A 14,756-nucleotide genomic window follows, 5' to 3' on the forward strand; every position below is an offset into this window, starting at 1 on the left:
GTTTAGATAATGTACAAGAAGTCTTGCTCCCATTTTAGTCAGTGGTCAACCATTCATAGACTTCAAAGAGAGAAAAAGCAGACCCTGTGCACTTATTTAATCTCTGTGACACCATCCCTCTGATTGCTCAGAGAAAATCAGTCATGAAACCTTATAGACAGACTCCTCACAGGACTGGTAGTCCTTGGTGGAGGAATATATCAGATCAGTATTTTTGTTCATTGTAAGACCAAATACCATATTGAAGGAAAGGAAATTAAATATATAAACTGTTGAATATAAAATATGATCTGCTGTTCCATTGCCCGTTTAATCAGCTTATCAAATATTCCATTAGCAATAACTTCTCTCATTTAAAGTACACTTAATATAGGGGTCATTTCTACATTTTTTTTACGCCTTTGCCATTGCCGATACAGCATGCTGATCATTAAATCACTCATTTCTATTTGATTAATAGGAAAGATGAAATATCCACAGAGAAAACAGGTGGCAAAAAGCTGGAAGACATTCCTTCCATTTCTACAGGTAAAATCAAATCTGCTTGCTGTGCGTCTGCCCATTAAATAGAATTGCTAAAACCAGTGATTCATAGATTGTAGAAGGCTGTAATTTAATGAATGCAGTAGAAGCATGACAAGTTCAGTGAAGTAAAATTAAAGTGCTTTGGCAAAACAATCTATAAGAAGCATTTTTTGATTTCTTTACAGCATATCTGCTACTCAAATGTAGCATTCCAGGTTTGTTTCACAGTCTTTAAACGCATATGTTTTTCTAGTTTCAGGAGAATAGAGAGTAGGGCTAATTTTGCTTCAGTTATGAAATAACATCTAGAGTGTCAGCTCCTGCATTTTGTTAATCAAAATAAGCAAGTGGATGAAAATAAAGAATGACTTTATCCAGAAAGTCACAGTAATGCCAAGACATTAATTCGAGCAGATTATTCCAATTAAACCTACCAACAGTGTTGTGTACTACAGTTCTTTAAAATAATGTTAGAAATTCATGGAGTGATAAAAATCTGTAAATACGAGCACAGACATTTGGTGATATATAATGCAGTATGACAGGAAATGATCAAGTATTATTTAATTCACAACAATTTCATTGATGCCTGGCCAGTGTCACTTTTGCCTTCCGTCGCACACGTGCAATGCTACTGATGTTTTGACCTGGAAAGAAAGGACGTCTATTGTGTAAAAAGTAGCAAACCTGTTCTTGCCTGATTTTACTTTAAACTCCCCCAGGCTCTCCCAGTACATCCCTCTCTCCATATGCGCCGGTACCTAACGGCACGCTGCTCAACGAAATTGTTAACGACACGAAGACGCCTGTGAAGGTGAGGGCAGCCTATTTTCCTATCCCACTTTTTCACTCGCCTCTTTTAGAGCTCAGCTAGCAGAAAAGGAGGGGAAGCCTTATGAACACTTAGTGCTCATAAACCATGAGTGCTCCCCTCTCTTACTGCTAGTAGGACTGGAGGTTTTTATTAGCATCTGTTCTGCACTGGAACAGTGCATGATGTTTCTCGCGTATGCAGTAGAAAGTATAAAAATACGTCAGCCAGCTTTTATGCAGAGTCTTCATTCTTTTAATGAGGGTCCTGTATGTTGCACCATTTTGTAACCTTGTTCTTCATCAGAAAATGTAAAGATGCATACCTTCTGAGCTTTCCACAGTACAAGGGACAGGACTGGACAGCCAGCCAGCTGTCAAACAGGGAATCTCCGCTATGTCTCCTCAAAGCAGCCATGCAGCGTGGCTCTGGGGGCTAGCCCCGCCTCCACAGGTTTACAGCAGCCACCACAGGCCATAGGTTACGTCTGAGATGGGTTGGGGGTGAGCAGAGGGGCTGTTATTTTCCCTGTCCCGGCTGCTGTGCCTGGGGGTGGCAGGCAGGCGGCCCTGGCCTCAGGGCAGCTGCAGGGAACCTTCCAGAACCTCCCTCTGGAAAGAGACCAAGGCCTCACCAGGGGCCCGGGGCCTCAGGTAGACGCCGCTGCTGAGGAGCCCCGGGTGGGAGCCAGCCCCTTGCATTTCCCCTCTGCTTTGCTCTGAGATTTTTTTTTTCAATTTCTAAAAAGTTTGCCCTTTTAGAGCAGCTCCTCAAAAAGCCACTGTGGGGTCTATTTTGGTTGTGTGTGTGTACAGGCTGTAGGAAGAGGCCCGTGACGCCTCTTCCCCGCTGGGGTTAATTCAAGGTCTCGACGACAATGCCAAGAATTTGAGGGCAGAAATGCTGGCCAAAGCCTCACCCATCACGGCCCTGGCAATTTGCTACCATTCTCCATCCCGCCTCTGCAAGCTTCTCAGCTACGGCACAGGAATTGCCTGGGAGTGATCCCAGATAAATGCTATTTTTATTGTCCAAAATGATTACCTCCTCAGGATCTAAGAAAGCAAAATAATCTAAATATTCTCAACTGTGTATTACCTACCTGTATCATAGCTGTCGGAGCGAAAGAGCAGATAGAATATGAGGAAAAAATGCTTTTTAAATCACTTATTTGTGATGTTTGAGATGTACCGGGAGATTGGCATTAACCAGTTCCTCCATGTTATAGGTCTCCTTGTTCTTTCTCAGCCCAGTCCTTTGTGACCAGGTCCCTAAAGTCTGGCTCCTCAAAAGTCATAGGGCAGTTATATGGAAAGTGCATATTCCTTAATCTTCTGTTTATATGATAGAATATTACAGAATGCTCTTTCTTTAACTGATGAGCCATGTTTTTATATACAACACAAAATATATGTTCCTCTAAAACGGAGGCATCCTGAGAAATGACTTAGCAGAGCTGAGTTACGCAGACTCAGTGGGTGCAGAAAGTGTTCTCCTGTTGCACTCATTCTTTATTATATTAACATCTTATTTTTTCTCTTATCCCCGACACACCATAATTGCACATATTTCTTATTCTGCTTATTCTTGGAAGCTATCAAAACCTAGTTGTTATGTATGGCACAGATGTCTCTAGTAGCCTTGTGCCAACCCACCTGGCAGCAGAAGTGGAAACCCCACCTCTCTGTGGGGATCAGGCTGATGAGCTTGCTGCTCTTTTGGGCCAGTTTCTTCTTGATAGTTGTTTTGCTCTTGTTGTGTTTGTTTGTTTATCCAAGGTATAAAAAGCCTGGCTGAGAGCAGAATTGTCCTTGAGCAAATAAAAATACAAAAAAGTGTTTAAAGAATACAGAATATGTAAGTATTGCTAATAAGTATAAACACACAATGTGTGTGCAGTACATGCGGTAAAGAAAAACTTGTTTTGTGTTCCAAGACCTTCATATTTTTAGCAGGAAAACTTTATAGAACCCTGAAAGGTTTTATTCAGAAAAAAACAAAGGTCTTTTTTGTGTAATAATATGCATTAGCAGTGGAATGCAGGGATGGTATGTGTTAGCTTTAGTAACAAGATTTGTGAGGAAGGACTGACAGATTGGCAGAAGGTAGGAGTTTCCTGGGTAGCCTCTCTGCATTACCTCTTCAGGTACTTGCATTCCACGACTTGAAATTTGAAGCTCAGCCCTGTTTGTGAATAATGATAAAGGGATACCTCCTGATCTTAAAATTAGCAAATGTGCATTGCTATATCTAAGATGAGTTAGGAAATCTTTTGGAATGCACCCATAGTGGCTCTCCTCCTTGTGGCCAGCACATCGTAGCCTACAAATGAATTGGCTTTTGGAGTTTAACGTTATTAAAGGAAAAAATTAGCAAGTGTAAGCCAAAACTGCAAATAGTGTCAGGAAACAATAAACAAAATAAGAGTACTTTTAATAGCAGTGAAGTCAGCTGCACAGTAAAGATGTAACACAGGTAGGGCTAATTCTACTTTATTATCAGTAAAAACCAAATGCAGATGTCTGAACATAAAATAGTAACAGAGAGTCTGGCAGTCTGCTCTGGTTGACCATCGGTATTCTGAGGGCAGGAAAACAACCCGCTTTTAGCATTTGCTTCTCACTCTCCTTCATGTCCCACTCTTTCCTCCAAAGTAGCAACTAAAACTATATGAGTTTAGTGATGATGGAAAAAAGAAGACTTGGTAATAGTCTCTGTGCAAGAAATGGCTTGATTCTTTTCATCACCTTCATTTATGCATATCAAAGGCAACTCTCAAGTCACAGTAATAGAAACTTGTTTGCAAAGGCAGAAGAATTAAGCCAACAGATGTGGCTAGAAACCCTCGCCTTTTGTAGGATATAGTTCAGAAAGTTATTTGGGTGGAAGGCTTAAAAGGGAACTCTTCTACATATTGAATACTGAAATGTAGGGAAAAAATCACTTCGTTTTATTTCTCCCCTTTTTTTTTCCTCTACTCTTCTTTTCCAGGAGCTGGGAACAAATACAGTCCCAGAACTGCCTGTGGAGCAAATGGTAGAATTCAGTGTCACTCTCACTGATCAGGAGTACACACCTGAACTCAATGATCCCAACTCCCCACAGTACCGACAACTCGCTGCCAAATTTCAGCTACAGGTAAGGAGGCTGAGTGAATGCCAAAATGTTGGCTTTGTACCTTGACTGAGATTCTTAATATGAAATTACCTTCACTGTGAAACAGAACTAGAATCTACTGCCTTCATTTGAAACAGATAATTCCTGTTGTCTCAAGACCTTCAGTTTTTCTTCATGTATAGACAGCTTTTCCCCTCTTTTGGGCCATCTGTTCAGCCACCAAGCTAACGGGACAATGTCTTTGTCAGCAGTAGAGCTTCAGATACTGATGAACAGGGTAACTTTAGGAGTATCATTTGGGCTTAATCAGGAATTCATGGACGGTATTTTGTCATAATTTAATTTCTACAATAAACCTATAATATAAATGTTAAAAGTAATTAGCTACTATTGTCTGAACTGTTCTTCAAAGGACTTCCAGTCATTTTATTGTGCATTACTTCAGTTTCTGTAAGAACTGGAACATCTGTGGTGTTTTCATATAATTAATAATATTAACTGAATGTTTAGCTATCAATTTAATAGATGGCAGTTAATGACTTGAGGATCCCAAAAGGTTTTCTTCATAAAATTAACTAAAGCTTCACATAAGTTTCATGAGCATTCCTTAGTGCAAGCCGTTTCACTATTCCGGTTCAGTTTCAGATATGCATAGAAAAATGGTGAAGGATGTACTGGCAGAGATGATAAAAATGTGGCTTCTCTGGAGATTTCCACTGTTATCCTCAAACATAACTGCTTGCAGACTTTGTTTACTACACACATAATGATGTAATTTTGCAACCTGACTTTTATTTCATTAATTTCATTAATTTCACTAATAGGACAGGGTGAAATGCAAAGTTTTTTGATTGTTAAATTTTTGGTTTATTGTCATGAAATTTTATCTGTCACTTTAAAAAAAAGCAATGTTGAATAGAAAATTATGTGTAGTCCAGTACCATGAAATACACCTGACGTCATGGAGGAAGCAAAGGACAATTTTGATACAAGACAGTTTTACAGGTGCACTCAAAGAGTGAGAGTGAGGAGATTAGATTCAGAATTAAAACCTCATCCAGCTACATGAGCTCCTGCACAAATTCCAGAGAAGCCCTTGCAAAGGCTGGGGCCATGGAGTTCCGAGCCCAGTTTCTAATACATTCCAAGACACAGCAAGAGGGAAGAGTTATGGCAGACATTACAGTGCAAGTACATCTCTGTGCCACAGCAGACGCTTAAAATTGCATGAAAAACAGTATTCAGATTCAGGTGCTTATGATACTCTGAGAATCAAGATTTATTTGGCAAAAGTAGGGAATAGGAAGCTACATATGTGCATAGAGTTAAAAGAAATCATCAACTTCATTATGGTATAAAGAGAGCCAAGAAGAGATTGAATAAAGCCCATGCCAAGGGTCAGCTGTTAGAACATGGCTAAAATGGGATTCAGTTGCCTAAATATGGACATCTAGTGCCTTTTTAGGTGCCCCAGGTTATCCAGCACATGTGCAGGGACTTCTCAAATCTGAGAGCGCTACACCCTTTTGAACCAGCAACTGAGCAGATGATGATCTTAAACCATCTGAAATTACAGCGCTTGCCTAAATTCAGGAAAATGAATTGCATACTAGTGATTTAGGCCCTTAATCTCCATTACTTTCAGTGAGTGTTAGTCACATGAATAAATCTTCCCATGGTCCAATTGCTACTTCTGCACCACTTTTCCTACGTCACACCAAGATCAAAATGAAGTATTTTCCTCAGCTCCTTTCCTACTGTCCTCTGGGCAAGAGGAGTGTAGATGGTAGGCCATTTTCCGCACTAGACTTCAGCTTCTCTTCTGCTTGCTGCAATGAAAAAGCCATCGAGGCTGATACAGTGTGGCTTATACTTAGTACTGTGATAATATACTGATCTTCTGCTACTTCTTCTTCACCTAACCTACATGAGATGCAGAGAAAGCTTTGGGTCTCACTGCCCATTCCCTACCCGTTCTGACAAACTCTCACACACGAATGAATAAGTTTTAAATGTGTGCTGGGTTTGTACGGAATCACATAGCTAAGGAAGAGGAAAGATCTCCACATTAGTTCGTATACTTTTTAAGTGATATGATGAATTAAAAGGCTTTTCCACTTCTTTTCAAGTGCCGAAGTCCCTCGACTTCACAGGCTTTGGTTGCAGATGAAAGACTTAGACAATGTTTTGCCTGGTACTTAACATGACCAGGAAGAGAATCAGAAAGGAACCGTGGAACTGTGCGTTTTAAGCAAATCCCTTTCCTCTGATATTGTAGGTGTGCATAAAATATTTAATTTCATTTAGCGGTATAAATGTTGCTACAATTGGAAAAGACCAGAAGATCAATCAGCTCAAAGATCTCAAAACATTGTTAATTATTGAGGTGCTGATAAAAACACTTATTATCCTAAAGTCTGAAAAACGTATACAGAATTCACCTTTTCTGCTCATTGTTTATTCTTCATGTCGTCTCTTCTATTCAAAGCCATCTAACTGTGCAATTGATTACATTAGAACTAAAAATATATGAAATTATTCTATTTGTACAAGACAGTCATAACTGTTGAATTTATAAATGATTTGTCAAATAATCTAAATCCATCTGCATTTGGTTATTTCTACATAATTAACAATTTACAGTTAAGGTGACTTGAATCACAAAATTATTCATGAACCAAAATTGCTGAAAATGAGTAAAACATTTGATTCATGTTGCTTGACTTGCTCTATTATGAATTAGATTATCACTGATTTACATAATTACATTACTAAAAAAAGCTGTATTTTGTACTTCTTTTTGCCTGTTAACAGGTAATACAGGCAGCATATACAAACCAAATATCACGTTTAAGTTGAGCAACAATGATACCACAAAGGGGACAGTTGAGACTGTTTCCTAAAGCTCTTTCTGAAATATGAAAAATATTGTCTAGGTAGCCCACCTGTGCTTGTGTTTTAGGGGTACAATTTACGCTGAATTAATGATTTTAATGTTTTTCTATAGATGCAAAAAATATTTGAGAAACTTCCAGGATTCAAGGAAATCCGCGTATTAGGATTTAAGTAAGTACGAAAATCTGACTCATTTTTCCAATGGCTACTAGGATTCTCCTCATCCTTCTTTCCATCCAACATGAAGAGACCTATATAATAGTGGGGTGTGCATTGCTATAAACAGAAAATAGATTTCCAGGAGCAACACAGAGACAAGATGGAGAGAAGCGCAAACACATCCCAAGTGAGACTATGAAGTTTTTGAATCACTAAGTAGAAGTGGCTTTCATTCCCTGAGGGGTGAAGTAATCAGTAAATCCTTTGAAATTGTTTGCCAGTAAAATTATATTGGGGACTTTATCAAATGACAAGGTAAAGAGAGTTAGGAGTATGATTATTTAGGTGCCTACTTTTTTTGTGCGTGGATCCTGTGCCCTTCATAGATCACAGTGAAGTTGCCTTGGCAAGGGAAGGTTGCAGGAGGATAGATGTTCACCCATATAAAACTTTTCCAATAGGTATTTCCCAGGTGTTTCAAACAATTAAAAAGGTTTCATTTTTTAACAAATCTGTATTCTGTCTTGCCATTTTAGTTTTAGCTTCCTTGTACCTTTACTGCTAATACAAGCTACTGTGTATTTTTTCAATAAAGAATCTACAGGTGAGGGGGGACCAAAAAGTGACTGTTTGATATGATTATGCTTCTATAGATAGGAGCACATTATATAAAGAATCAAGGGAAAAACAAATTACTAATAGTAAGAAATAACATAAAATTGAAAGGGAATAAAGAGCAGGAAAAACCACATAAATTCTTGTGTGCTTATGGCACAACATCAGGTCCTTCTAACAATATTTAATACATGTGGAAGAACATTCATATCGCAATGCAATTTTAGAGAAGAGCATACTTCTTCCTAGTTTTCTCTGCAAAATTGCTGGGGGAAAGGAGAGACAATAGCAAAATAGAGTGAAAATTAGTTTTTTACATTTTGATAATGAAAGTAAAAAAAGAAAAAGCTGGCTACTGCAGAACAAGCAGAGAAAATCTATAGTAGCATCTCACACTTACAATTTGCAATAACTAACCTCTTTCAGTTGTGACTCCAGATCTGGGATCCATTTCTGTTTACTATCTTGGTTTTAGGAGCTGATATGAAAGTATAATCATCAATGTGGAAGACCAGGATTGCTTCCCACCATCTAGGAATTTAGTTAGCGCCTGAGAGTTAAAGGTCAGCAAAGACAGGTGGTGTTGTCCATTCTCCCTTAGCCATTGTGACTTCCGGTCACAAGTGGTGTCCCTCAGGGCTCGGTGTTGGGGCCAGCTCTCTTTAATATCTTTATCAATGATCTGGATGAAGGGATCGAATGCACCCTCAGTAAGTTCGCAGATGACACTAAACTGGGCGGGCGTGTTGATCTGCTTGAGGGTAGGTTGGCTCTGCAGAGGCATCTGGACAGGCTGGACCGATGGGCTGAGACCAACGGTATGAGGTTCAACAAGGCCAAGTGCCGGGTCCTGCACTTGGGTCACAACAACCCCATGCAGCGCTACAGGATTGGGGCAGAGTGGCTCGAAAGCTGCCCGGCAGAAAAGGACCTGGGGGTGTTGGTCAACAGCCGGCTGAATATGAGCCAGCAGTGTGCCCAGGTGGCCAAGAAGGCCAACAGCATCCTAGCCTGTATCACGAAGAGCGTGGCCAGCAGGACTAGGAAAGTGATCATCCCCCTGTACTTGGCACTGGTGAGGCCCCACCTCGAGTACTGCCTTCAGTTTTGGGCCCCTCGCTACAAGAAGGACATTGAGGTGTTGGAGCGTGTCCAGAGAAGGGCTACAAAGCTGGTGAGGGGTCTGGAGGACAAACCTTATGAGGAACGACTGAGGGAGCTGGGGTTGTTTAGCCTGGAGAAGAGGAGGCTGAGGAGAGACCTTATCACCCTCTACAACTACCTGAAAGGAGGTTGTAGAGAGATGGGGGCTGACCTCTTCTCCCTGGTGACAAGTGATAGGACAAGAGGAAACAGGTTCAAGTTGTGTCAGGGGAGGTTTAGATTGGATATTAGGAAACATTTTTTCACTGAAAGTGTTATTAAACATTGGAATAGGCTGCCCAGGGAGGTGGTGGATTCACCATCCCTGGAGGTGTTTAAAAAAAGGGTAGATGGGGCACTTAGGGACATGGTTTAGAAGTGGCTTTTGTCAGGGTAGGTTAAAGGTTGGACTTGATCTTAAAGGTCCCTTCCAACCTCAGCAATTCTATGATTCTATGATTCTATATTGCTACATATATTAGCAGCATTTTACACAAGGCAATATGGAAGGGCAACAGTAGATATGTGCTAGAGAATTCATGAGGGAAAATAACAGGGCATTATATTACAGAAGGTCAACATCAGCATGTCTTCCGGAGGTAATTAATAGGTCAAGTTACCCCTGCGACTAGGATCTGAGTAGGCGCCATGTATGGTCACAGTAATAGTCGTTACTACTGTCACAGGTGTTCATTGCCACCATAAAGATATAGATTAGCAATGAAAAATTGCACTATTTGTAGTGGGAAATAGGAAATCGGGTATCTCAAACTATCACAGTAAAATAAAATTTGTGTTTCCTCACTCAAAAAATGGAGATTCCCAGTGTTTGGAAGGGAAAAATGTGTAATGATGGAGAGTAGGCTGTCATTTTCACACAGAGATAAAAATTATAGATGACACATAGAAGATAAGATAAATTGTCAAAAGGTGGTTTTGATGTACAACTGATTGATTTACCGGTATACCTGAATTTTTGTTTTTCTTTCTTTTGCAATCCTTTATCACACCCTTTCTTTTGTGATGAAATGAAGACAGAAGAAGGAGAAAGATGGGTAATTTGTCTGTAATTCATAATTAAGATTAATTATTTTATAGACTATTTGATGTAGATAGATACATTAATAAATGTTCTTCAACTTGATGTGGCAAAGCAAATTGATTTGTGCCCTGCCTAAGTGCAAAATCTGTGATATAAAGCAGCAGGGACAGCTCTTACCTTAATCTGAAAGGTGCATATAATCAAATTTTGTCAGGATCTCTCTGAAGGAAAGAAAATTGTTTGACCTAAGCAAATTCACATTCAGATGAGTAGAATTCAAATTCTCAGTCATAAACAGAAAGTGAAAAAAGAAAGGGAAACTTCATATTTAAATTTCTATTTTTGATCCGCTGTTTCCTAGCTGTATCCTATTTGCATATACACATTATCTTCAATAAGTATGGAGATTTTGATTTGTTACCTACATTACCAGGCCAGAGAGAATGGCAAAGAGACCAGTTACTAGCTTGATAAAATGCAGGGAGCTTTTGACTGGTAATACAAACAGCTACAGAGTCTGTTGTTGTTGCTTAAAAGTGCTGCTGGAGAACAATTTGTCTGTCAGTTCCCAGAATTTCTCTTTTACTCATAGTTTAAAAGGAAGAATTGTCTAGTGCTTTTCCTGAATTCTTGCAATGTCATATAAATGTAAATGCATAGCACGCACTAGATAAAGTGAAATTCCTCTCTCTCCAGTTATTTGATATTACAAAAAGAAACATAGTGGAGTACAAATGTTTTACAATGTACTCATTATTTTTCATTTTAATTAGGTGAATTTAGCATTTATGAAAAGAGGTGTATTAACAGGTGTGAACATTTGAGACTTCTGTTAAACAAGTACATCTAGGGAGAAGCTATACACATTCATTTGGATTTGGAAAAGCTGATTCCTGTTGTGAAATGTGATTTGCTTGCCACATTAGCTAACATTCTTGCTGTTCTTCAAAAATGAGTAATGTGACAGGATTTTTGCTTATCTGTAGTTTTATGAACTGTCTAATCCCTTTTCATAGGTTCCTGTGTAGTTAATAGGTGGTTATGTCTTCTAGTAACATCCGCATGCATTGATGACTGTTTGAACCAATAATCAATGACTTCAAACTATACCACCAGTTCTACAGTCTCTGAGTAGTCAGATTAAACCAGATTATGTTAGAATATTTTTATAATTTTCTTCAATATTGGAATTTTTATTAAAAATTATGCATAGAAGAAAAAAGATTAGGTATAGCAAAAGTAATTTGAAGATGACAGTCTCATTAGAAGGAAGTGTATCTGCATTATTTTTAGAGAAGATAGTATGTTATGGTTGTATATATTTTTGTTTGTTTATTTGTTTGTTTTTAAAATCAGTCCTCAGCCAGTAACTGATTTTGCTGCACTGGTCATTTTTGCATCTTCTCCTTGCAGATCAAGCAGCACTGTAGCACGATATGTTGTAAACTTTGAGAGAGATGGCTCAGAAATCAAAAGCACAGCAGATGACATCTCAACTATTGGATCTAATAAAGTTGAAAACGAAAAAATGCCACTTTCTCCCAACGAAGAGGGGGAGATATCAGCAACTAAACTCACAGTAACAGACCTTCAGCAACTGGTTGCCATCGCGCTCCACGAAGACCAGTCCCTGCCAGTGGACCTTGGAACGCTTCAGTTTACTGATGGTCAGTAGGCAGGCCGGTGCCAGGCACAAGTCTGAGCCTTGCCCTTTCAAACTGATGCAATTTCAGTAAGGTCGCTTTTGCTTCTCTAACACATTGTTTTCATTTGATGTATCCCATTCTCCTCGGTGTTGCATAGCATCCAAAGTTAAATGCACAGATCCAAGTTAAATTTTATAGCAAAATGTGCGTTTATGATTTTACAGCCTAACTCCCAATCACATTGATGGATCTATTTCTTACTTTTTGTTTAGAAAATCTGGGTATTTTGCACACTAAGACAAAAAGACTATGAATAATCACTATAACATTTTAATTTCCCAATATGTCCCAGTATATATTATGTCCCATAATAAGACAAAAACTGGTAGCTTCTTCTAACATAAATTTAGCTTTCTGGAAGCTGTCTCAATTGTAAGCAAGCCATGCAACCTCCCAGTGAAGTCAGAGGAAGACACCTTAAAGATCCCCAGCTAAAATTGGTGATGCAAATCACACTGTAAAGGTGCATTTTTTCCCTGAAACACAAAGGCAATGTAGATGACAAGTCAGGTGTGAAGACCCCCAGCAGAAGGTTGAAAGGCTGCATCCTGTTCAGTAATCCAGCTAATAAATGTCCCCTTCAAGTCCATCAATGATTTTTTCAAAGCTAGCGCAGCCCTAGTTTTGGGGAGGTGGGTTAAAAATACGGAAAATAATTTAAAATATTTTTTCATAAATATATTTACCAAAACAATCTTAAAAACACACAACAAATTTTAGCTGTGGTGTTTCATTTACAAATAGCAGCATTTTTGCCGGAAAAAAAAAAATTAAGACTAACTAATACTTTCTGTAAGAATAAAATGTAGATTAAAAGTCCAAAGAAAAAAATTCATGGTTATAGAAAACTTTAATAATAACTATTTTAATCAACTTTTTCCCACTAGTTGTTTTTAATAACCAGTTTTAGAAAAACTGGTTATTATTATTTTAGAAAAAGTATGTTTAAAGAGTTCCTCTGAGGGGGTGAAGGGAGCAACTGGGCACTAAAGCCAAAACACTGAGAGTAACAATGGTGTGGACTCTGGGTGAAACTGAAAAGAATTTAGGCTTAATGAGCAACACAATATAATGACTCACCATAGCCCATGCAGATTTAACCGAGCAGTTCATACTTCAGCTGATTTTAAGCATTCATCCATGGTTCAGCTCTCTGCAGACCTATCCCATTTATACTAAACAAAGAGAACAAAGAATAATGCATATGAAATTCCTTTTTTCCTCAGAATTGCCAGTTTAAATGGAAATTTATGCCTCTTTCTTCTTAATGTGTATTTTTTTAAAATAGTTTTTGATGGAGAATAGTTTTAATACTCTTTTTTACTGAGTTGTTGTGTTTTGATCAGTTTTCATGTGCCACTGCTGAAGTATTGTGCTCTCTTTCTATTTTTTCCTTTTTTTTTTTCAGAATCTATTATACCACCTACTGATTTTGATAATGATATCCAGGGCATCGTCACTATACCTCTGGCAGGCCCTGATCTGGTGAGTTAAGACTGGTTGTTATATTTATTTATTTCCCCTTGAGAAATGAAATTAAACAGTGTTAAGATGTTCATAAATATACACAAAAAGGCTCTTATGCTAAAATACATCTCTACCGTTTGTAAATGCTGTAAGGATGAATGTTGTGGTGTTATACTGCAACAGAGATACTGTTTAGAGTTGTTACAGGCGAATGTTAGTGCCTGTTTACCCTTTGCAGTGTTAATTACAAAGTAAACAATGTTTCACCGGTTCAGTAGTACATCTTAATGACAGAAGGAGAGCAATTGACAGGGATAGTGAAAGTCTCTTTCTTTGACCATTTTTGAAATTACGGGCAGTGTGATTAGGATCACATGCACATGCCAAACATTTTATGCATCCCATGACTTCATGCTGAGTTAGCTGTTTGCAAGATCCTGTGGCCAAAGATTATTGGCCTTTTTAGTAATGAAAGTTAAATATAATAATGAAAGCTGCTTTTAAAAAACTTTTTCAGGAGGACTCCATGAGTCTGGAACTCCCACTAGGTTACCCCAGCCCAGCAACAGTGGGCCAAACAGGAGATCTCTTGGTCAATGAATTTACAACTGGAATCCCCGTGCTAAGTGGAGAGATCAGTGCTCCTGAAGACTTTAATAATTTTATTACATCTGAACCTATGTTCCCTACCAAACCCTCCAGAGGACCATTTCAGGACAAATCTCCTCCAAACACAGAAGATACCACTACTGATCACCAAAGTTCCACAGTGCCTTTCAGTGCTCTGGGTAGCACTAGCAGTCCTCCAAAACCAGAGGATTCCTATTTGCCTCCTCCAGCAGATGATTCTGATAGCAATGACTTAATCACCGATGGCTATGAGTTTCCAACAGAGCAGGCTACCATACTGGCAGTTTATACCACAGGTAGCTTTACCCCACCTAATCTCCTGCAAGCCGGAGATGAGAATCGTGAAGCTGAGGAGAAGAAAGAACTGACTGATATGACAGAACCACCTTTCAAGGAAGCTGACCAAGATAGTCTGTCTGGACAAGGTAAGACACAAAAGATTTTTCCATAAGAAAGAGTTGGAGAGATCCAGTTGTTATTACACATACAGTTATGTATAAGTACCGTAAGCATTCGTTTCAGTTGTGACAGAAATTTTTCTGGACCATCAAAGCTGAAAAAATTACATTTCTGATGCCCACTGCAGGAAAATCCTAATGTACCTAACTTCAAGGTTTTCAAAGCAAAATAATAAGCAAGACCCAAC

The 14,756-nt window shown here is 38.8% G+C and overlaps 1 protein-coding gene across 1 annotated transcript in view; it reads left to right on the plus strand.

Annotated features, from left to right (window-relative positions):
- The window catches only part of IMPG1 (interphotoreceptor matrix proteoglycan 1), a 60,188-nt gene that overhangs the window by 20,517 nt on the left and 24,915 nt on the right, over positions 1–14,756 (plus strand). The window contains exons 5-12 of the mRNA XM_054196312.1: positions 461–528; positions 1,248–1,339; positions 4,328–4,474; positions 7,461–7,519; positions 10,300–10,320; positions 11,721–11,974; positions 13,422–13,498; positions 13,998–14,535. Coding sequence (XP_054052287.1) covers positions 461–528; positions 1,248–1,339; positions 4,328–4,474; positions 7,461–7,519; positions 10,300–10,320; positions 11,721–11,974; positions 13,422–13,498; positions 13,998–14,535 — 1,256 coding nt within the window. The remainder of the gene's footprint in view (positions 1–460; positions 529–1,247; positions 1,340–4,327; positions 4,475–7,460; positions 7,520–10,299; positions 10,321–11,720; positions 11,975–13,421; positions 13,499–13,997; positions 14,536–14,756) is intronic.

Source organism: Rissa tridactyla, chromosome 3 (genome assembly GCF_028500815.1).
Source record: "Rissa tridactyla isolate bRisTri1 chromosome 3, bRisTri1.patW.cur.20221130, whole genome shotgun sequence".
Taxonomy (NCBI): domain Eukaryota; kingdom Metazoa; phylum Chordata; class Aves; order Charadriiformes; family Laridae; genus Rissa; species Rissa tridactyla.